We start from the raw sequence: 23,272 nt of genomic DNA, 5'->3' as shown, positions 1-23,272 counted from the left end.
AATTTGTGATTTTTTCATCATCTACCATACAACGTGATGTCACAACTGACGTTATACTTATCCATCAGGTCAGTATCATCATCCAACTTGTATAGTTTTCCTTATATTTTAATAAAAAAAACAATGCTTTAACCCCTTAAGGACTTTTTAAAGGTTTTTTCACTTTCGTTTCTTCCACCTCACCTTCTAAAAATCAGAACGCTTTCAGTTTTCTACCTACAGACCCATATGAGGTTGTTGCTGTTTTTTGCGCTACCAATTTTACTTTGTAATGACATCAATCATTTCACCACAAAATCTACGGTGAAACCAAAAATAAAAAATAATTTGTGAGGCAAAAATTAAATTAAAAAACACTATTTTGTATCTTTTGGGGGCTTCTGTTTCTACGCAGTACATATTTCGGTAACAGTGACACCTTATCTTTATTCTGTAGGTCCATACGGTATAAGGACACCCAACTTATATAGGTTTGATTTTGTTACTTCTTTAAAAAAATAAATTGAACTTTTTGTACAAAAATTAGCATGTTTTAAATTGTCCTCTTCTGACCCCTATAACTTTATTATTTTTCCGTATACAGGGATGTGTGAGGGTCATTTTTTGCGCTGAGATCTGAAGTTTATACCTGTACCATTTTTCTATGGGACTTTTTGATCACTTTTTATACATTTTTTTAGGGTATATAAAGTGACCAAATCTACGCAGTTCTGGACTTTGGTATTTTGACCGTGCAGTTTAAAAAACCTTAATTTTTTATAGTTTTTTTTATATGGGAAAAGGGGGTGATTCAAACTTTTATTAGGGAAGGGGTTAAACTGCTAAGACTTGTTCTTATTTTCAAGCTTCATATCCTGTACATTCACTTTGCTGACATGGCTTTAGCTGAACTGTCCTTCCCATAGGGTCTATGACTGATCGTCCGGCATCGAGGTCTCTTCCTCCCAGTCTCTACTGAGCAGCAATGTTTCCATCCAGGGGTGTAATGATCATGGCTGCTCCTCTGGGGGTCCGGGGTATATGTCCCAGCTCCTCGGGGGAGCACCGCTTCAACTGTCTCCGCTTCTTTGTCTCTCTGCCCAATGATTTCCGCACCACTTGTATCCCGCAGGCAGTGTTCTGGAGCAGCTAGTAATGTCTGCCAGGTACAGGCCACACGATCAGATCATAAAGCAGCCAACACCAGGTGACATCTGCCGGAGGACACAGCCGCTCTGGGGGGATGATGGGGAGAGGTATTTATTCTTCCACTGGAACAAAGTGGTCATATACACAGTGTGGGGGGAAGAGAAGATGCAGAACAGTTTGTGGGGCACAGTAATAGTGTGGGGGCATAAAAGGTGAAGAATCTATAGTAAGAGCGCACAGAAGGCCTTGGAGCCCCCCAAAAACATCTAGTTACACCAATAGAGTTACACCCAAGAATAACTGCAGCCAGTGACCAAGAAGAATCTGTGACTGTTCTCTGCATTTAGTGGTTACTACTCACCTGGGTGGTTACCTGAAGGAATGTCCTCCTTATACTGCTCATCACCGCTTGCATCTGTCTCTTCCCTTAAGTCTGTAGTATTACTATAAATCAGATCTTTCTCTGTAGGAATGTTCTCCTTATACTGCTCATCACTGCTCACATCTGTCTCTTCTTCTTCCCTTAAGTCTGTAGTATTACTATAGATCAGATCTTTCCCTGTAGTAATGTCCTCCTTATACTGCTCATCACCGCTCACATCTGTCTCTGGAGCATTAATATTGTTCGGATCTTCACCCTGATTCATAAGATGTGGAAGAAATATAGTAAAAGTCATCAGACAGTAGGAGAAGTCACGTGGGATGTTATAGATGAGCAGGAGATGAGGAGTCATGGAGGGTGAGGGAACTGACCACAAGAGCTTCACAGCCCTTCTACAGATCATAGGGAATATCTCCATCTACCTGATCATCCTGTGGAAGAAGAGGACGGGGACACCTCTCTGGTGCTGTTCTCTTACTGGATCTGACTGTAGGGAACACATACAGAGACTGAATTCATTGTTTACATACAAATAATGAGAGGACGTGTGTATATAGTCATGTCTATTACCTGGTGATGTGAGGGGCTGCTGATCCTCCATCATCACCTGATCCTTGTACTGATCCTTGTGTCCTTCTACATACTCCCACTCCTCCATGGAGAAATAGACCGCCACGTCCTGACACCTTATAGGAACCTGACACATAATGATACAGTCATCACCCCGACCCCTCCAGTGGTGTTACTGTATAATGTCCCAGCATTCCCAGCAGTGTCACCTCTCCAGTCATCACCAGACCCCTCCATTACTGTATAATGTCCCAGCAGTGTCACCTCTCCAGTCATCACCAGACCCCTCCATTACTGTATTATGTCCCAGCATTCCCAGCAGTGTCACCTCTCTAGTCATCACCAGACCCCTCCATTACTGTATAATGTCCCAGCAGTGTCACCTCTCCAGTCATCACCAGACCCCTCCATTACTGTATAATGTCCCAGCAGTGTCACCTCTCCAGTCATCACCAGACCCCTACATTACTGTATAATGTCCCAGCAGTGTCACCTCTCCAGTCATCACCAGACCCCTCCATTACTGTATAATGTCCCAGCATTCCCAGCAGTGTCACCTCTCCAGTCATCACCAGACCCCTCCATTACTGTATAATGTCCCAGCATTCCCAGCAGTGTCACCTCTCCAGTCATCACCAGACCCCTCCATTACTGTATAATGTCCCAGCAGTGTCACCTCTCCAGTCATCACCAGACCCCTTCAATACTGTATAATGTCCCAGCAGGGTCACCTCTCCAGTCATCACCAGACCCCCCCATTACTGTATAATGTCCCAGCAGTGTCACCTCTCCAGTCATCACCAGACCCCTCCATTACTGTATAATGTCCCAGCAGTGTCACCTCTCCAGTCATCACCAGACCCCTCCATTACTGTATAATGTCCCAGCAGTGTCACCTCTCCAGTCATCACCAGACCCCTCCATTACTGTATAATGTCCCAGCAGTGTCACCTCTCCAGTCATCACCAGACTCCTCCATTACTGTATAATGTCCCAGCATTCCCAGCAGGGTCACCTCTCCAGTCATCACCAGACCCCTCCATTACTGTATAATGTCCCAGCAGTGTCACCTCTCCAGTCATCACCAGACTCCTCCATTACTGTATAATGTCCCAGCATTCCCAGCAGGGTCACCTCTCCAGTCATCACCAGACCCCTCCATTACTGTATAATGTCCCAGCAGGGTCACCTCTCCAGTCAGCAGCTCCATCATCTTGTTGATGAGTTCTCGGATCTTCTGTTCATCCATTTCCTCATGTATCAGGGAGTGAGGTGGGGGCCCCGTGATTGGGCTCAGGGTTCTTCCCCATCCTTCACACACAGGGGCCCGACAGCGCCCACTAGAGGACTTCTTCACTACTGTGTAATCCTTTGTATGGAGAGACACATTAATATCACTACATACATTCCCAGAATCCCTCACCTCTCCAGTCATATCCATCTGTTATTACATAGATAAGAATGAGGTCATGTGACATCACTCCCAGAATCCCTCACCTCTCCAGTCATATCCATCTGTTATTACATAGATAAGAATGAGGTCATGTGACATCACTCCCAGAATCCTTCACCTATCCAATCATATCCATCTGTGATTACATAGATAAGAATGAGGTCATGTGACATCACTCCCAGAATCCCTCACCTCTCCAGTCATATCTATCTGTGATTATATAGATAAGAATGAGGTCATGTGACATCACTCCCAGAATCCCTCACCTCTCCAGTCATATCCATCTGTTATTACATAGATAAGAATGAGGTCATGTGACATCACTCCCAGAATCCCTCACCTCTCCAGTCATATCCATCTGTTATTACATAGATAAGAATGAGGTCATGTGACATCACTCCCAGAATCCCTCACCTCTCCAGTCATATCAATCTGTTATTACATAGATAAGAATGAGGTCATGTGACATCACTCCCAGAATCCCTCACCTCTCCAGTAAGCCGGAAGAGTATCTGTAGGGTGAGGTTTATGATCCTGTCGGCCATCTTGTTCCTGTCTCTCTCCATGGTTGATGGGTCATCCAGGAGAATTCTCTTATATAGAATATATCAGCAGAGGATCCTGGATTGGAGAAACCTGAAGGGAAGAAGAGGAGATGATGATAAACCGCACCAGATTCTATGGAGAAATAAAATCCATTTCCTGGAGATAATCTGGGGAAACATCTGAGGAGACATTATAGGAGTTTTCAGATTTCTCTATAAAACAAAATCCATTGTCCGAGGGCTGTAAAATAAGAGACTAGAGCGCACTCCCCTCTCCCGTCCAGTGGTGGCGCTCTGGTCCTCCAGGTCTTCTGAGGTCGCTCTCCCTGCTCTGCTGAAGACGTTGTGAATCCATTTCTCCTAATCTCTGAGGCTGCGGTGTATTCAGAACGTCTTCATCAGAGCAGGGAGAAGAATAGAGGGATTCAATATGACATTGTCCAATGAAGAATACTGAAATGTGTCCACTAGGGGGCACAATATACATCACAATTACATCAGGATTTTATGTGAATTGCGATATGTCCCCCCGGAAGTACAACCAAAAAATAGAAAAGAAAAAAGCAGAAAGTGATAGCACACCAAAAATATATATATCAAAGAAATTCTTTATTGTACAAAAAATAGCCATATAATGTTAAAAACATTTAAAAAGGAGGTCCACAACATCTCGGACCGACCTAAAGCCATAGGGAGGGATCCCAGTCTTGCTCTGGCACTCCCCCCACAAACAAAGACACCCGTCTAATATCTATATGTCTAAAGAATAAGATGCAATAATCCCCCTGTGACTTCTGGCCCCAACACAGTATATTCTAGGGTACACAAATGGCAGCTCTTATGAGTAAACAATGTATACAGTCTTGCTGCAAAGAGTGCAGTTTCTACATCAACCAAGCTTAACAATCCATACACTGCTGCTGCAACAATAAATAAATCAAATAACCAAGTCACATGATATGATCAAGGGAGCAAATACATATACATCACACTGTCATGTAGAGAGCGGGTGTCTCACAAAATCCCTAAGTTCCCACGCGTTTCATCACTCTTGGTGACTTCCTCAGGGGCTCATGGCTGTCATATCACAAACATGTCTTTATATAACACAAGTATTTAGTACCTCAGTGCCGACAGGTGTGAACGCCATCCATCCATTCATGCACACGCACTCCATGCAACTAGTTCCGGTGTCACAGACTATGACTAGTTCCGGTATCCTGCCTCACTCCCATAACAGGCGCAAGCGCATACTGTCGCCTAATATGTTACTTACAGCCCATTTCCCCGCGCATGCGCAGGTTCCATAATTTTTCCTCTGTATCGACAATTGAATTCGCGCATGCGTGGTGAATCACTTCATAGATCCAAAGCCATGGCGCACGCGCAGTAAGTGTCAGAGCCAAAATAAGTGGCCCCAGCAATCAATATTATAAGACGTAATCATTTTAAATAATGTAGTGAACAATAATCCTGATATCATATGGTACATAGATCACTCACATAAATAAAGTGCGTCTCAATATTCCTAAAATATCTCCCTATGGCCAGCTGCGCATGCGCCAAAGCCAACCAAATGCCCCCCCGGAAGAACCTGCTATTACCTGCAGCAGAGGCCAAGCATCATATACCGTTACACACGCAGGGTCTGGGCCACCACCGGAGTCAGTGTTTCCAAAGCAGGGTGCCTCCAGCTGTTACAGCATTTGGCTGTCAGGGCATGCTGGGAGTTGTAGTTTTACAACAGCTGGAGGCACGCTGGTTTGGACTGTCTTAAGTAATAATAGGGGCGCGGGAGAAACTTAAAAAACCTGATGCTTACATAGTCCTGTATGGAAGAAGTGGCTGATACCCGGAGAAAAGAGACTGACCAGGTGACAGGATGGGCGGGTAAGTGACCTGATACCTTCACCATCCAGACATCCCCTGGGGGGCAGTATAGGCAGGAAATCAGGAAACAACCGCTGGTCGGCACGGCGCTGCCTAGAAAAACAACCGCACAGCGCCATGTCTAAGCCACGCCCACCTACATTATTTTATTACAAAAATGGGATATAAACTTATTAGGGGAGGGGCTTCTATTACAAACACTGAATAACGCTCTGCCATAGTGATCAGTGTTATCGGTGCTCGGCTTATACAGGCTGTGGAGGTGTCTGTATACTTAGAGCCCCGATCTGAGCACAGAGCATGGTAAGGGGCCCTCCGGCCATCATCTCAGCTGATCTAGACTCCGCCCCCCAACAACTGCATTTTACTAATTTTAGATCCTGCAATCGACTTTGATCATGGAATCTAAAGGGGTTAATGGCGATGAGCATCATTAGTGGTGAGTCCTGGCTGCTTATAGCTCCTGAGCTCACCTCAAAGTCCCATATGGGGCACAGGATATAAATATACATCGTGTCCTTAAGGGTTAATAATAAACATCCCCAATAATCCTGATCTGATGGTGACCGCACACACATACCTGTATCTGTAGAAGAGCCGTGTGCTTACAGGACCTGCGATGATGTCACCGTCATGTGATCAGTCACATGGAGGAGGAGTCACATGATCAGGGGCTGCTGCTCAGTGAGATCTCCACACACAACACTACAGCAGTGACTGCCCCACCAGGACCTGCTCTGTATCCGCTACATGCTGGAGGTGTAGGACCTGTGATGATGTCACAATCATGTGACCAGTACATTTGGGGGTAAAGTTTTGCAGTAAAGATGTGACTGTGGGTAAAGGACCTGTGGGGAGGATCATGTGACAGGAGTGGGCGGAGTTTAGCAGCCAGTATAGAAAAGATGGTGATCGAAGGACCTGTGATAATGGTCATGTGACAGTAGAGTCCTGCATACACTGAGCAGATGAGCCTAGAGAAGCAGCCCCTGATCATGTGACTCCTCCTCCATGTGACTGATCACATGACGGTGACATCATCGCAGGTCCTGTAAGCACACGGCTCCTCTACAGATACAGGTATGTGTGTGCGGTCACCATCAGATCAGGATTATTGGGGTTGTTTATTATTAACCCCTTAAGGACACAGTATATAATAACACTCTGCACCCTCTATGGGGACTTTGAGGTGAGCTCAGGAGCTATAAGCAGCCAGGACTCACCACGATTATTAGTCATCATCATTAACCCTTTAGATCTCACAATCAAACCTCTGTGCCGGCCATCACTCATTTACCTGATCTCCTGCCTATACTGCCCCCCAGGGGATGTCTGGATGGTGAAGGGCTGCAGGTCACCTCCCCGCCCATCCTGTCACCTGATCAGTCTCCTTCCTCCGGGTATCGAACACTTCTTTTGGAGGCTACGATCCTGAGCGGCCTCCAGATATTAATCTAAGATGGCCGCCACTATGGTCCTGGTGGATCTCCCCACCTCCCTTCGTTACCAAAAACAATGTGTTCCAGATGAAAAGGGTCCATAACGTGAGTACCTGGAGGGACAACATCCACGTCAGGATTCAAACTCCCGACATAGTGTCGTACCAACCCTGGAGACCAGATTGGCTTTCTGCCCCATTTCAGGACAATTATGTAACATTCCGGGATAATAATTCCCAGTGTGACACGGATCCATTCACCTATGATCCCTCCAACGCTTTATGTGAATCCGAGTACAAAAAGCACAGAAATGTGTCATGTGACCGCGTCAATAACTGAGGAGGACAATGTGGTAAACGCTGTTATAATACAGGACAGATGTCAGCGCCGTTTACCCAATATGACCGTTATATCCAATGATCAAGTCCTGATGAAAGTCATCGCCCGACCGTCTCCCGTAACTCCAGGATTATCATCGTGCTCTGTATCCTGGTGAGATAGAGGACATTGAGGGGAAGTGGAGACGCCTTCCGAAACCGGGAAATAGTCATTAACCCTGACTTGGCATTTCTTCTAGATCATAGGCCCAGCCGTACGGCCCAAATGGTCATCCGTAATGATGATGTCACCGTGGTATGCTGCGCTCTACTTTTGAGGATTTCTGCAACAACTAATCGGTGCGCGATTTATCGGTAAAGAAAATCGTCGACAGCGATTACCAATATTGATTTTCATTGAAAACATCCATTAATCCCTTCTCATCCCCCATGTGAACACCGTCCAACAGAGAAAGTGAGGTCCTGTTCCTGGAGCTCGGAGAAGACAATGGGCCGGATCCTGTGTAGAATGCAGGAAAGAGAAAGCGAAAGTTCCAGCTGCCAGCAAAAAATATACTTAAAAACGAAACCGTGTTGGATTCTTTTCTCCATATTCTGACCATCCCCCATGACTCCGCCCCAGACTATGATGGATCCCCTGACTAGGTTTACAGCCTCCAGGATTGTGACTATAATGTCTCCTCAGATGTTTCCCCAGATTATCTCCAGGAAATGGATTTTATTTCTCCATAGAATCTGGTGCGGTTTATCATCATCTCCTCTTCTTCCCTTCAGGTTTCTCCAATCCAGGATCCTCTGCTGATATCTTCTATATAAGAGAATTCTCCTGGATGACCCATCAACCATGGAGAGAGACAGGAACAAGATGGCCGACAGGATCCTAAACCTCACCTTACAGATACTCTTCCGGCTTACTGGAGAGGTGAGGGATTCTGGGAGTTATGTCACATGACCTCATTCTTATCTATGTAATAACAGATGGATATGACTGGAGAGGTGAGGGATTCTGGGAGTGATGTCACATGACCTCATTCTTCTCTATGTAATAACAGATGGATATGACTGGAGAGGTGAGGGATTCTGGGAGTGATGTCACATGACCTCATTCTTATCTATATAATAACAGATGGATATGACTGGAGAGGTGAGGGATTCTGGGAATGTATGTAGTGATATTAATGTGTCTCTCCATACACAGGATTACACAGTAGTGAAGAAGTCCTCTAGTGGGCGCTGTCGGGCCCCTGTGGGTGAAGAATGGGGAAGATCCCTGAGTCCAATCCCAGGGCCCCCACCTCACTCCCTGATACATGAGGAAATGGATGAACAGAAGATCCTAGAACTCATCAACAAGATGATGGAGCTGCTGACTGGAGAGGTGACCCTGCTGGGACATTATACAGTAATAGAGGGGTCTGGTGATGACTGGAGAGGTGACACTGCTGGGAATGCTGGGACATTATACAGTAATGGAGGGGTCTGGTGATGACTGGAGAGGTGACACTGCTGGGACATTATACAGTAATGGAGGGGTCTGGTGATGACTGAGAGGTGACACTGCTGGGACATTATACAGTAATGGAGGGGTCTGGTGATGATTAGAGAGGTGACACTGCTGGGACATTATACAGTAATGGAGGAGTCTGGTGATGACTGGAGAGGTGACACTGCTGGGACATTATACAGTAATGGAGGGGTCTGGTGATGACTGGAGAGGTGACACTGCTGGGACATTATACAGTAATGGAGGGGTCTGGTGTTGACTGGAGAGGTGACACTGCTGGGACATTATACAGTAATGGAGGGGTCTGGTGATGACTGGAGAGGTGACACTGCTGGGACATTATACAGTAATGGAGGGGTCTGGTGATGACTGGAGAGGTGACACTGCTGGGACATTATACAGTAATGGAGGGGTCTGGTGATGACTGGAGAGGTGACACTGCTGGGACATTATACAGTAATGGAGCGGTCTGGTGATGACTGGAGAGGTGACACTGCTGGGACATTATACAGTAATGGAGGGGTCTGGTGATGACTGGAGAGGTGACACTGCTGGGACATTATACAGTAATGGAGGAGTCTGGTGATGACTGGAGAGGTGACACTGCTGGGACATTATACAGTAATGGAGGGGTCTGGTGATGACTGGAGAGGTGACACTGCTGGGGCATTATACAGTAATGGAGGGGTCTGGTGATGACTGGAGAGGTGACACTGCTGGGAATGCTGGGACATTATACAGTAATGGAGGGGTCTGGTGTTGACTGGAGAGGTGACACTGCTGGGACATTATACAGTAATGGAGGGGTCTGGTGATGACTGGAGAGGTGACACTGCTGGGAATGCAGTGTCACATTATACAGTAATGGAGGGGTCTGGTGATGACTGGAGAGGTGACACTGCTGGGACATTATACAGTAATAGAGGGGTCTGGTGATGACTGGAGAGGTGACACTGCTGGGACATTATACAGTAATGGAGGGGTCTGGTGATGACTGGAGAGGTGACACTGCTGGGACATTATACAGTAATGGAGGGGTCTGGTGATGACTGGAGAGGTGACACTGCTGGGACATTATACAGTAATGAATGGGTCTGGTGATGACTGGAGAGGTGACACTGCTGGGACATTATACAGTAATGGAGGGGTCTGGTGATGACTGGAGAGGTGACACTGCTGGGACATTATACAGTAATGGAGGGGTCTGGTGATGACTGGAGAGGTGACACTGCTGGGATATTATACAGTAATGGAGGGGTCTGGTGATGACTGGAGAGGTGACACTGCTGGGACATTATACAGTAATGGAGGGGTCTGGTGATGACTGGAGAGGTGACACTGCTGGGACATTATACAGTAATGGAGGGGTCTGGTGATGACTGGAGAGGTGACACTGCTGGGACATTATACAGTAATGGAGGGGGTCTGGTGATGACTGGAGAGGTGACACTGCTGGGAATGCTGGGACATTATACAGTAATGGAGGGGTCTGGTGATGACTGGAGAGGTGACACTGCTGGGACATTATACAGTAATGGAGGGGTCTGGTGATGACTGGAGAGGTGACACTGCTGGGACATTATACAGTAATGGAGGGGTCTGGTGATGACTGGAGAGGTGAGACTGCAGGGACATTATACAGTAATGGAGGGGTCTGGTGATGACTGGAGAGGTGACACTGCTGGGACATTATACAGTAATGGAGGGGTCTGGTGATGACTGGAGAGGTGACACTGCTGGGACATTATACAGTAATGGAGGGGTCTGGTGATGACTGGAGAGGTGACACTGCTGGGACATTATACAGTAATGGAGGGGTCTGGTGATGACTGGAGAGGTGACACTGCTGGGAATGCTGGGACATTATACAGTAATGGAGGGGTCTGGTGATGACTGGAGAGGTGACACTGCTGGGAATGCTGGGACATTATACAGTAATGGAGGGGTCTGGTGATGACTGGAGAGGTGACACTGCCGGGACATTATACAGTAATGGAGGGGTCTGGTGATGACTGGAGAGGTGACACTGCTGGGAATGCTGGGACATTATACAGTAATGGAGCAGTCTTGTGATGACTGGAGAGGTGACACTGCTGGGACATTATACAGTAATGGAGGGGTCTGGTGATGACTGGAGAGGTGACACTGCTGGGAATGCTGGGACATTATACAGTAATGGAGGGGTCTGGTGATGACTGGAGAGGTGACACTGCTGGGAATGCTGGGACATTATACAGTAATGGAGGAGTCTGGTGATGACTGGAGAGGTGACACTGCTGGGACATTATACAGTAATGGAGGGGTCTGGTGATGACTGGAGAGGTGACACTGCTGGGAATGCTGGGACATTATACAGTAATGGAGGGGTCTGGTGATGACTGGAGAGGTGACACTGCCGGGACATTATACAGTAATGGAGGGGTCTGGTGATGACTGGAGAGGTGACACTGCTGGGACATTATACAGTAATGGAGGGGTCTGGTGATGACTGGAGAGGTGACACTGCTGGGACATTATACAGTAATGGAGGAGTCTGGTGATGACTGGAGAGGTGACACTGCTGGACATTATACAGTAATGGAGGGGTCTGGTGATGACTGGAGAGGTGACACTGCTGGGACATTATACAGTAATGGAGGGGTCTGGTGATGACTGGAGAGGTGACATTGCTGGGACATTATACAGTAATGGAGGGGTCTGGTGATGACTGGAGAGGTGACACTGCTGGGACATTATACAGTAATGGAGGGGTCTGGTGATGACTGGAGAGGTGACATTGCTGGGACATTATACAGTAATGGAGGGGTCTGGTGATGACTGGAGAGGTGACACTGCTGGGACATTATACAGTAATGGAGGGGTCTGGTGATGACTGGAGAGGTGACACTGCTGGGAATGCTGGGACATTATACAGTAATGGAGCAGTCTTGTGATGACTGGAGAGGTGACACTGCTGGGACATTATACAGTAATGGAGGGGTCTGGTGATGACTGGAGAGGTGACACTGCTGGGACATTATACAGTAATGGAGGGGTCTGGTGATGACTGGAGAGGTGACACTGCTGGGACATTATACAGTAATGGAGGGGTCTGGTGATGACTGGAGAGGTGACACTGCAGGGACATTATACAGTAATGGAGGGGTCTGGTGATTACTGGAGAGGTGACACTGCTGGGACATTATACAGTAATGGAGGGGTCTGGTGATGACTGGAGAGGTGACACTGCTGGGATATTATACAGTAATGGAGGGGTCTGGTGATGACTGGAGAGGTGACACTGCTGGGACATTATACAGTAATGGAGGGGTCTGGTGATGACTGAAGAGGTGACACTGCTGGGACATTATACAGTAATGGAGGGGTCTGGTGATGACTGGAGAGGTGACCCTCTTGGGACATTATACAGTAATGGAGGGGTCTGGTGATGACTGGAGAGGTGACACTGCTGGGGCATTATACAGTAATGGAGGGGTCTGGTGATGTCTGGAGAGGTGACACTGCTGGGACATTATACAGTAATGGAGGGGTCTGGTGATGACTGGAGAGGTGACACTGCTGGGAATGCTGGGACATTATACAGTAATGGAGGGGTCTGGTGATGACTGGAGAGGTGACACTGCTGGGAATGCTGGGACATTATACAGTAATGGAGCAGTCTTGTGATGACTGGAGAGGTGACACTGCTGGGACATTATACAGTAATGGAGGGGTCTGGTGATGACTGGAGAGGTGACACTGCTGGGAATGCTGGGACATTATACAGTAATGGAGGGGTCTGGTGATGACTGGAGAGGTGACACTGCTGGGACATTATACAGTAATGGAGGGGTCTGGTGATGACTGGAGAGGTGACACTGCTGGGACATTATACAGTAATGGGGTGGTCTGGTGATGACTGGAGAGGTGACACTGCTGGGAATGCTGGGACATTATACAGTAATGGAGGGGTCTGGTGATGACTGGAGAGGTGACACTGCAGGGACATTATACAGTAATGGAGGGGTCTGGTGATTACTGGAGAGGTGACACTGCTGGGACATTATACAGTAATGGAGGGGTCTGGTGATGACTGGAGAGGTGACACTGCTGGGATATTATACAGTAATGGAGGGGTCTGGTGATGACTGGAGAGGTGACACTGCTGGGACATTATACAGTAATGGAGGGGTCTGGTGATGACTGAAGAGGTGACACTGCTGGGACATTATACAGTAATGGAGGGGTCTGGTGATGACTGGAGAGGTGACCCTCTTGGGACATTATACAGTAATGGAGGGGTCTGGTGATGACTGGAGAGGTGACACTGCTGGGGCATTATACAGTAATGGAGGGGTCTGGTGATGTCTGGAGAGGTGACACTGCTGGGAATGCTGGGACATTATACAGTAATGGAGGGGTCTGGTGATGACTGGAGAGGTGACACTGCTGGGACATTATACAGTAATGGAGGGATCTGGTGATGACTGGAGAGGTGACACTGCTGGGACATTATACAGTAATGGAGGGGTCTGGTGATGACTGGAGAGGTGACACTGCTGGGAATGCTGGGACATTATACAGTAATGGAGGGGTCTGGTGATGACTAGAGAGGTGACACTGCTGGGAATGCTGGGACATTATACAGTAACACCACTGAAGGGGTCGAGGTTATGACTGTATCATTGTGTGTCAGGTTCCTATAAGGTGTCAGGACGTGGCGGTCTATTTCTCCATGGAGGAGTGGGAGTATGTAGAAGGACACAAGGATCAGTACAAGGATCAGGTCATGATGGAGGATCAGCAGCCCCTCACATCACCAGGTAATAGACATGACTATATACACACGTCCTCTCATTATTTGTATGTAAAGAATGAATTCAGTCTCTGTATGTGTTCCCTACAGTCAGATCCAGTAAGAGAACAGCACCAGAGAGGTGTCCCCGTCCTCTTCTTCCACAGGATGATCAGGTAGATGGAGATATTCCCTATGATCTGTAGAAGGGCTGTGAAGCTCTTGTGGTCAGTTCCCTCACCCTCCATGACTCCTCATCTCCTGCTCATCTATAACATCCCACGTGACTTCTCCTACTGTCTCATGACCTTTACAATATTTGTTTCATATCTTATGAATCAGGGAGAAGATCCAAACAATATTAATGCTCCAGAGACAGATGTGAGCGGTGATGAGCAGTATAAGGAGGACATTCCTACAGGGAAAGATCTGATCTGTATTAAAGCTACAGACATAAAAGAAGAGACAGATGTGAGCGGTGATGAGCAGTATAATGAGGACATTCCTACAGCGAAAGATCTGATCTATATTAATGCTACAGACATAAAGGAAGAAGAAGAGACAGATGTGAGTGGTGATGAGCAGTATAAGGAGGACATTCCTACAGGTAATCGCCCAGGTGAGTAGTAACCACTTAATGCAGAGAACAGTCACAGATTCTGCTCAGTTACCGGCTGTAATAATTTTTTGGGGACTCCGATGTAAAACAATAGTTTTTTTAATCAACTGGTGCTAAAAAGTTATTCAAAATTGTAAATTACTTCTATTTAAAAATCTTAAGCCTTCCAGTACTTATCAGCTGCTGTATGCTGCAGAGAAAGTTGTGTAGTTCTTTTCTGTCTGACCGCAGTACTCTCTGCTGACACCTCTGTCCATGTCAGGAACTGTCCAGAGCAGGAGAGGTTAAAAACAAACAAATGTTTATCTCTAGGACAGGCTAGGTGGGCTCTCTTCTTCTTCTCCCCATTTTATTATGTGTCTCCTTTCTTCTTGGCACTAAGAACACTAAGGCCGGGTTCAAATGGCTGAAAATATGCGGACTGAACACTCAGAAAACACGGGCGGACATTCCGCAGATTTAAAGCGTATCTGTCGTAGTTAAAAAAAAAGAAAAGCCATATGTTACCCGGTCCCTAATCCTGATCGTGTACATATATGTTTTATGTCTGTGGGATCTTTATTTCCAGAGATATAAGCATTTATCTGTTGCTCAGTTACTTTTTCATTGTGCAGGCTGGAGGGGGCGTGTCTGTCTGTCTCCCTCACAGTGATGACTCATCTGCTCTGAGATCAGGAGGAGCCTGGGCAGTTAGACAACTCTACTCTGTAACCCTTTCCTCTCTGGTTTTATGCTGTGTCATGTTACACAGAGGAAGATGCTTGTAGCTTGCCTGCAGTATTCCTAAGACATTATGGCGAGTTCATAACAGGATAAAATGTATAAATATAATAGATCTTTATAAAATTAGTGCAAGGATTGTATAGATAAAAGTACAGCATTTTTATGAATACGTTTTCTATCTGTTTTATATGTTCACACTGCGTATTTCCCGTGGAATTCCGTGCTGTGAACATTACCATCAGTGTGAATGGGTCTTCCGTGAGACCTGTTCACACTGCGGAATTTCAGCAGCGGACAATTCCACCGCTGAAAGTGTTCCGCACAAAGAAAGAACATGTTCATTCTTTGTGCAGAATTCCACGATTATTGCATAGCTGCCAATGGTAACTGCGCAGTGCCGCACCGTCCTACAACTGTTGGTGGCTGCCAGGCTGATTCCCTGTTCGCTGAATTCCACGACTGGAGATTCAGCATGCGCTCCTCAGTGTGAATGCACCCTAAAACTGATAAGAGAAATTGTTCCGCGCAAAGAAAGAACATGTTCATTCTTTGCGCATAAGTCCGCGAACACTGCATAGCCGTCAATGGTGACGGCGCAGTGTCGCACGGTCCTACCGCCGGCGGAATTCTGCGAGCGGAGATTCCGTTCACACTCCGTAGTATGAACATACTCTAAAGTTGGATACTAATCCACATAGCTGTCACTAGCTGGCACTGGAATTCCCCCACAATAGGTACAGGCACCAGAGTTCCCTCACATTAGCTACAGGCACCCGAGTTCCCCCACAGTAGCTACAGGCACCAGAGTTCCCCCACAGTAGCTCCAGGCACCAGAGTTCCCCCACATTAGCTCCAGGCACCCGAGTTCCCCCACAGTAGCTACAGGCACCCGAGTTCCCCCACAGTAGCTACAGGCACCCGAGTTCCCCCACAGCAGCTACAGGCATCAGAGTTCCCCCACAGTAGGTACAGGCATCGTAGTTCCCCTACAGTAGGTACAGGCATCGGAGTTCCCCCACAGTAGGTACAGGTACCAGAGTTCCCCTACAGTAGGTACAGGCATCGGAGTTCCACCACAGTAGGTACAGGCATCGGAGTTCCCCCACAGTAGGTACAGGCACCAGAGTTCCCCTACAGTAGGTACAGGCATCGGAGTTCCCCCACAGTAGGTACAGGCACCAGAGTTCCCCCACAGTAGGTACAGGCACCGGAGTTCCCCCACTGTAGGTACAGGCACCAGAGTTCACCCTCAGCAGCTACAGGCATCAGAGTTCCCCCACAGCAGCTACAGGCATCAGGGTTCCTCCACAGCAGCTACAGGCATCAGGGTTCCCCCACAGTAAGCACATGCATCTGAGTTCCCCCACAGTAAACACAGGCATCTGAGCTCCCCAACAGTAATCACAGGAATCTGAGTTCCCCCACAGCAGCTACAGGCATCTGAATTCCCCCACAGCAGCTACAGGCATCTGAGTTCCCCCACAGTAGCACAGTTTACCTACATTAGGTAGACGTTCCCCCACATTTGGTAGCCGCTCCCCCACATTAGGTAGCAGCTCCCCCCACAATAGTAGTTCCCCCTCATTTGGTAGCAGCTCCCCCACAATAGCAGTTCCCCCACATTTGGTAGCAGCTCCCCCACATGTGGTAGCAGTTCCCCCACAATAGCAGTTCCCCCACATTTGGTAGCAGCTCCCCCACAATAGCAGTCCCTCACATCTGGTAGCAGCTCCCCCACATGTGGTAGCAGTTCACCCACAATAGCAGTTACCCCACATTAGGTAGCAGCTCCCACACAATAGCAGTTCCCCCACATTAGGTAGCAGCTCCCCCCACAATAGTAGCAGCTCCCCCACAATAGCAGTTCCCCCACATTTGGAAGCCACTCCCCCCACAATAGTAGCAGCTCCCCCACAATAGCAGTTCCCCCACATTTGGTAGCAGCTCTCCCACATGTGGTAGCAGTTCCCCCACAATAGCAGTTCCCCCACATTTGGTAGCAGCTCCCACACAATAGCAGTTCCCTCACATCTGGTAGCAGCTCTCCCACATGTGGTAGCAGTTCCCCCACAATAGCAGTTCCCCCACATTTGGTAGCAGCTCCCCCACAATAGCAGTTCCCCCACATTTGGTAGCAGCTCCCCACATGTGGTAGCAGTTCCACCACAATAGCAGTTCCCCCACATTTGGTAGCAGCTCCCCCACAATAGCAGTTCTCCCACATCTGGTAGCAGCTCTCCCACATGTGGTAGCAGTTCCCCCACAATAGCAGCTCCCCCACATTTGGTAGCAGCTCCCCCACAATAGCAGTTCTCCCACATCTGGTAGCAGCTCCCCCACATGTGGTAGCAGTTCCCCCACAATAGCAGTTACCCCACATTAGGTAGCAGCTCCCACACAATAGCAGTCCCCCCACATTTGGTAGCCGCTCCCCCACAATAGTAGCAGCTCCCCCACAATAGCAGTTCCCCCACATTTGGCAGCCACTCCCCCCACAATAGTAGCAGCTCCCCCACATTTGGTAGCAGCTCTCCCACAATAGCAGTTCCCCCACATTTGGTAGCCGCTCCCCCACAATAGCAGTTTCTCCACATTAGGTAGCAGTTCCCCCACAATAGCAGCTCCCCCACATTAGGTAGCAGCTCCCCCACATTAGGTAGCAGCTCCCCCATATTAGGTAGCAGTTCCCCCACATTTGGTACCAGCTCCCCCACAATAGCAGTTCCCCCACATTGGGTAGCAGCTCACCCACAATAGCAGTTCCCCCACATTTGGTAGCCGCTCCCCCACAATAGCAGTTCCCCCACATTTGGTAGCAGTTCCCCCACATTAGGTCGAAACACACAAAGACATACACAGACATACATACATACATACACAGACATACATACATACACAGACATACATACATACAGACAGACATACATACATACATACATACACACATACACAGACACACATACATACACAGACATACATACACAGACATACATACAGACAGACATACACACCTACATACACAGACATACATACATACAAACAGACATACATACACAGACATACATACATGCACATACACATACATACATACACAGACAGACATACATGCATACACAGACATACATACACAGACACACATACATACACATACGCACATACATACATACACAGACATACATACATACATACATACATACACAGACATACATACATACACACATACATACACAGACATATATACATACAGACACGCATGCATACACAAACATACATACATACATACACAGACACACATACATACACACATACACAGACACACTCACCCGCCCTGCACAGTGCTTCTCTCCGGCGACGGACATCCCTGACATACAGTCACCACTTCAGCCCAACATACATACACAGACATACATACACACATACACAGACATACAGACACACATACATACAGACAGACATACATACATACACAGACATACAGACAGACAGACATACATACAGACACACATTCATACACAGACATACATACATACACAGACATACATACATACATACACACACACATACATACACAGACATACATACACACATACATACACAGACACACATACATACACAGACATACATACATACACAGACATACATACATACACAGACATACATACACAGACACACTCACCCGCCCTGCACAGTGCTTCTCTCCGGCGACGGACGTCCCTGACATCCTCTTGCATGGGCTGCCGGCGCTGTGGTGGAGGAGGTAGGAGCAGGTCTAACCGTAGCCCCGGGAGGGTGTTTGCTGGGGTCAGCGGCATCATGGAACGGGCATAGTAGAAGGATGGGGGGGGGGTGCAGGTGCTGAATGTGCGGCCGCAGCTGAAAAAAAAGCCGCGGCGATCCCGAACAGCTCCCTGAGCTAACCGCCATGGTTTCACTTTCATTTTAGACGCGGCGTTCAACTTTGGACGCCGCATCTAAAGGGTTAATAGCGCGCGGCACCGCGATCAATGCCGCGTGCTATTAGCCACGGGTCCTGGGCTTGACCCGCTGTGGCCCCCCATTATAGAACAGGAGCGGACTCAGGACATACAAGTACGCCCTGGGTCCTTAACAGGTTAAAGTTCCCGGTAGAGGGATGCACTGGGATTGAGATCCCGCGGGACCCAACCCAAAATATGCAGACGGTCAGGAGGCTGTTGCGTGCGGGCGGTCAGGCACTATGCCTGTGGGTCCCACAAATCCTGCATCAGCCTCCATATAGCTCGAAATGAGACAGTGGCTGACTGTCCCACACTCAGAGTGCTGCTCCCGGTAGTCTCCTCCCCCTCCCAGTAGTCTCCTCCCCCTCCCAGTAGTCTCCTCCCCATCCCTGTAGTCTCCTCCCCCTCCCAGTAGTCTCCTCCCCCTCCCAGTAGTCTCCTGCCCCCGCCCGCTGAGCTCATCCTGCCCTGGAGGATCATGTACTGTACTCTCTCCATCTTTTCCTGTCAACAATACAAAGAGAATCCAAACTGACACCGATTTACATATATGTCCCTCATGGCTACATAGAGTCTAACAAGATCCTATTTTATAGCGGAAAAACTCAAACATAGACATAAAACCTGAAAGAAACAGGTCACACTGTACCGCTTATATAAAATATTCTCCTCTGTTTGGTCGCTCGGCCTATTGTCTGAGGCCCTCACTTGGTCCAGATTATGAGACAGCTGTAATATATAGTATATAAGCGGTACAGTGTGACCTCTGTTTCTTTCCTGTCAGCCCGGCAGGTCAGAGCCGCCACCAATGTTCAGCAGCACGAGCACAGAGACATAAAGTGCGCTGTGCTCGTGCTGCTGCCCCCGCTGGGTGTGTAAGTGACTGCATCTTGGTGATCCTCCCAGTCAGGGCCTCTGCACTGCTATTCACAAGGGGGTTAATGCACTGCAGAGCGTTGCACCCTAGTATCTTCTACAGACCCTAGAGTACAATGCTCTGCAGTCTGCACATACCCTATGGGAGCTATAACAAAAAGTAAAAAGTGTAAAAAAATTAACCCTTTCCCTTTAACCCCTTCCCTAATAAAAGCTTAAATCCCCCCATCCTTTCCCATATATCAAACCTATATAAATTGGGTATCATTATAACCATATGGACCTACAGAATAATGATATTTTACTGAAAAGTGCACTGCATAGAAATGGAAGCCCCCAAAAGTTTCAAAATGGGGAGTATGTGCAGAGCGTTGCACCCTAGTGTCTGTACATTACTATGTTAGTGGGCGGGATTGGACAAACATTTTAGAGGGAGCGGGCAGGAGTGGAGCAAACACCCTACGGGTGTGGGCGGGATTGGACAAAAAAATCATTGGGAGCGGGCGGGAGTGGGATTGAACAACCAGTTCTGCGCAGGCTCTAGTTCCCGGTTTAGGTTGTATTGTGTCTGTAGTCAGTGACTGTGTTATGCAGCTGTCCTCACTCTGTATACATCATGCTGTGCTGAATGGGATTTTGTCATAGACTTCCATGGTCTGTACTTACACTGTACGGCTCTTTACTCACTTTTTACTAAAATAAGTTTAAATAAAAAATTTAAAAAAACGGAGTAAAAGATAACACTATGTTATACATACCGATCGTACCAACCTGATCTATGAGGAGAACAAGTCAATTTTACTGCACATAACATGATTGCTAGGACTCTGTCACTGCCGGGACTCTGCTATTCATACAGCCTGTCTATGGTCGGCTCTAATGGATCAATGCAGTAAATACTGTACTGATCTGTATGAGCAATCCAATGACTGCTCATACAAGTCCTATAGAAGGACCAAAAAGTGTAAAAAAAAAAAAAAATTTCAAAAGATGCTTTTAAAAATGTAAATGACCCCCCCCTTCCCCTCCAATAATATTTCAACTTTTTTGTTGTAAAAATGTAAAAGCTATTTTTGTTGTAATTGTTTTTAAAAAGTAGTAAAGTGTAATGAAAACTATGCAAATTAGATATCGCTGTGATTATATGGAACGGACTTATATTTTAATGCACAGTTAATACAATGTAAGATCGGTCCCACAAAAAACAAGCTCTAAAATGCAATGTAGATGGAAAAATAAGAGTTATGGCTATGAAGAGCGGAGGAAAAAATTAAGACACAAAAGTTAAAATTTCCTGGGTTGTTAAGGGGTTAATACTGATAATAAAATCTGTGTTATTCTCTGCAGATTCTTGTACCAGGAGATCAGAGGAGAATCTTATATCTTCAGATTATAAAGCAGATGATGATATCACACAAGATACATATGAAGAACATTCCATTATCCCAGATACACCCTCAGCCCTTCACAGCCAAGATCTGTCATCTCATCCTTATATACAGGTCCTGTCTTCTCAGTCATCACAGGATGTTCAGCAAAATAAAAGCCACAGAAGGGGTGTTGGGCATCAACAAGCTCATACAGTATTTAAACTATATTCATGCTTAGAATGTGGGAAATGTTATATTTCTAAATCAGAGTTTGTTGTACATCAAAGAACTCACACAGGAGAGAAGCCATTTTTATGCTCAGAATGTGGGAAATGTTTTACTTCTAAATCAGTTCTTGTTAAACATAAAAAAACTCACACAGAAGAGAAGCCGTTTTCATGTTCAGAATGTGGGAAATGTTTTACTTTTAAATCACATCTTGTTAGACATCAAATAACTCACACAGGAGAGAAGCCATTTTCATGTGCAGAATGTGGGAAATGTTTTACTCTCAAACCAAATCTTTATAAACATCAAATAACTCACACAGGAGAGAAGCCATTTTCATGTTCAGAATGTGGTAAATGTTATACTGAGAAAGCAAATCTTGTTTACCATCAAAGAACTCACACAGGGGAGAAGCCATTCTCATGTGCAGAGTGTGGAAAATGTTTTGCTAAGAAATCAATTCTTGGTGAACATAAACGAACTCACACAGGGGAGAAGCCATTTCCATGTGCAGAATGTGGGAAATGTTTTACTCAGAAATCAAGTCTTGTTAAACATAAAATAACTCACACATGAGAGAAGTCAATTCAGAGCAGTAAATGATGCAGATAACACATCTATATATTCACCATGTACATAGGATATCTGACATTTATACATATATCATATACTGCATCTCCAAACTTGTTCCCAATTGTTAATAAAAGTTTTCTTTCTTATATGATTTATTATTCTTATATTCATCTCCGCACACTGGACTTATAATAAATGTAATATTGTCCCTGACGTTGTATATAGGGAATGTAACGCGTCAGTGTTGTCCCCGCCCCCTTCTCATTATGATTATAGAGACTTTAATTCAAGGCATCAGACAGGATCCGCGCGTCTCCCTTGAAGATCGTCTCTTCTGAACATAAGACGCTGCAGATACTTTTATTTATCACAAACCCTAGACCAGCGTTTCCCGTCTTGACGTCTATTTTCGGTCTCAGATCATAAAATCCATTTTTCTATATGAGAAGTCGTCAATATCTCAGCGTCCCCCGGGTTCAGTAAACATCGGTGTAATTCTTTTCCTTTTCTTTGTCCTCCCCGGGGTATAAAATCCCTAGAGATCTGATCACATCTGGTACAAGATCTCTTTACTTCACACTTTGCGCCATTATTACTCGGATTGAAGACCCAGTTACACGCTCGTAAATTCCCATATATGTCGTGGATTGGAAGGAAAAAGATTCTTAAATCTTATATTTACCAATAATATTTTATATTTTTACAGTCCGTCCCTATCATAGTACGGAATTGTTATTTTTCTTCTATCCGATGGTTATTTAGTAATTTTGTTATGATTCAGAAGAGACCACGTGTCCCGTATAGACGCTCACCCTGAAGACATTAGACGGCGGTTTTGTGTTTCCGGATTTACACACTTATTATAAAGCTTTTCCTTCGTCTG

General features: G+C 46.5%; 1 protein-coding gene across 1 annotated transcript in view; it reads left to right on the top strand.

Annotated features, from left to right (window-relative positions):
• The window catches only part of LOC130298177 (uncharacterized), a 185,373-nt gene extending 162,578 nt beyond the window's left edge, over window positions 1-22,795 (top strand). The window contains 5 exon segments of the mRNA XM_056551088.1: window positions 9,032-9,123; window positions 13,925-14,051; window positions 14,135-14,199; window positions 14,366-14,642; window positions 21,566-22,795. Coding sequence (XP_056407063.1) covers window positions 9,032-9,123; window positions 13,925-14,051; window positions 14,135-14,199; window positions 14,366-14,642; window positions 21,566-22,392 — 1,388 coding nt within the window. The 3' untranslated portion in view covers window positions 22,393-22,795.
• Window positions 22,796-23,272: the final 477 nt, after the last annotated feature.

The sequence above is a fragment of the Hyla sarda genome (genome assembly GCF_029499605.1).
Source record: "Hyla sarda isolate aHylSar1 chromosome 1 unlocalized genomic scaffold, aHylSar1.hap1 SUPER_1_unloc_3, whole genome shotgun sequence".
Lineage (NCBI taxonomy): Eukaryota > Metazoa > Chordata > Amphibia > Anura > Hylidae > Hyla > Hyla sarda.
The sequence above is the reverse complement of the archived record's forward strand: the minus strand, read 5'-3'. Positions and strand labels throughout refer to the sequence as shown.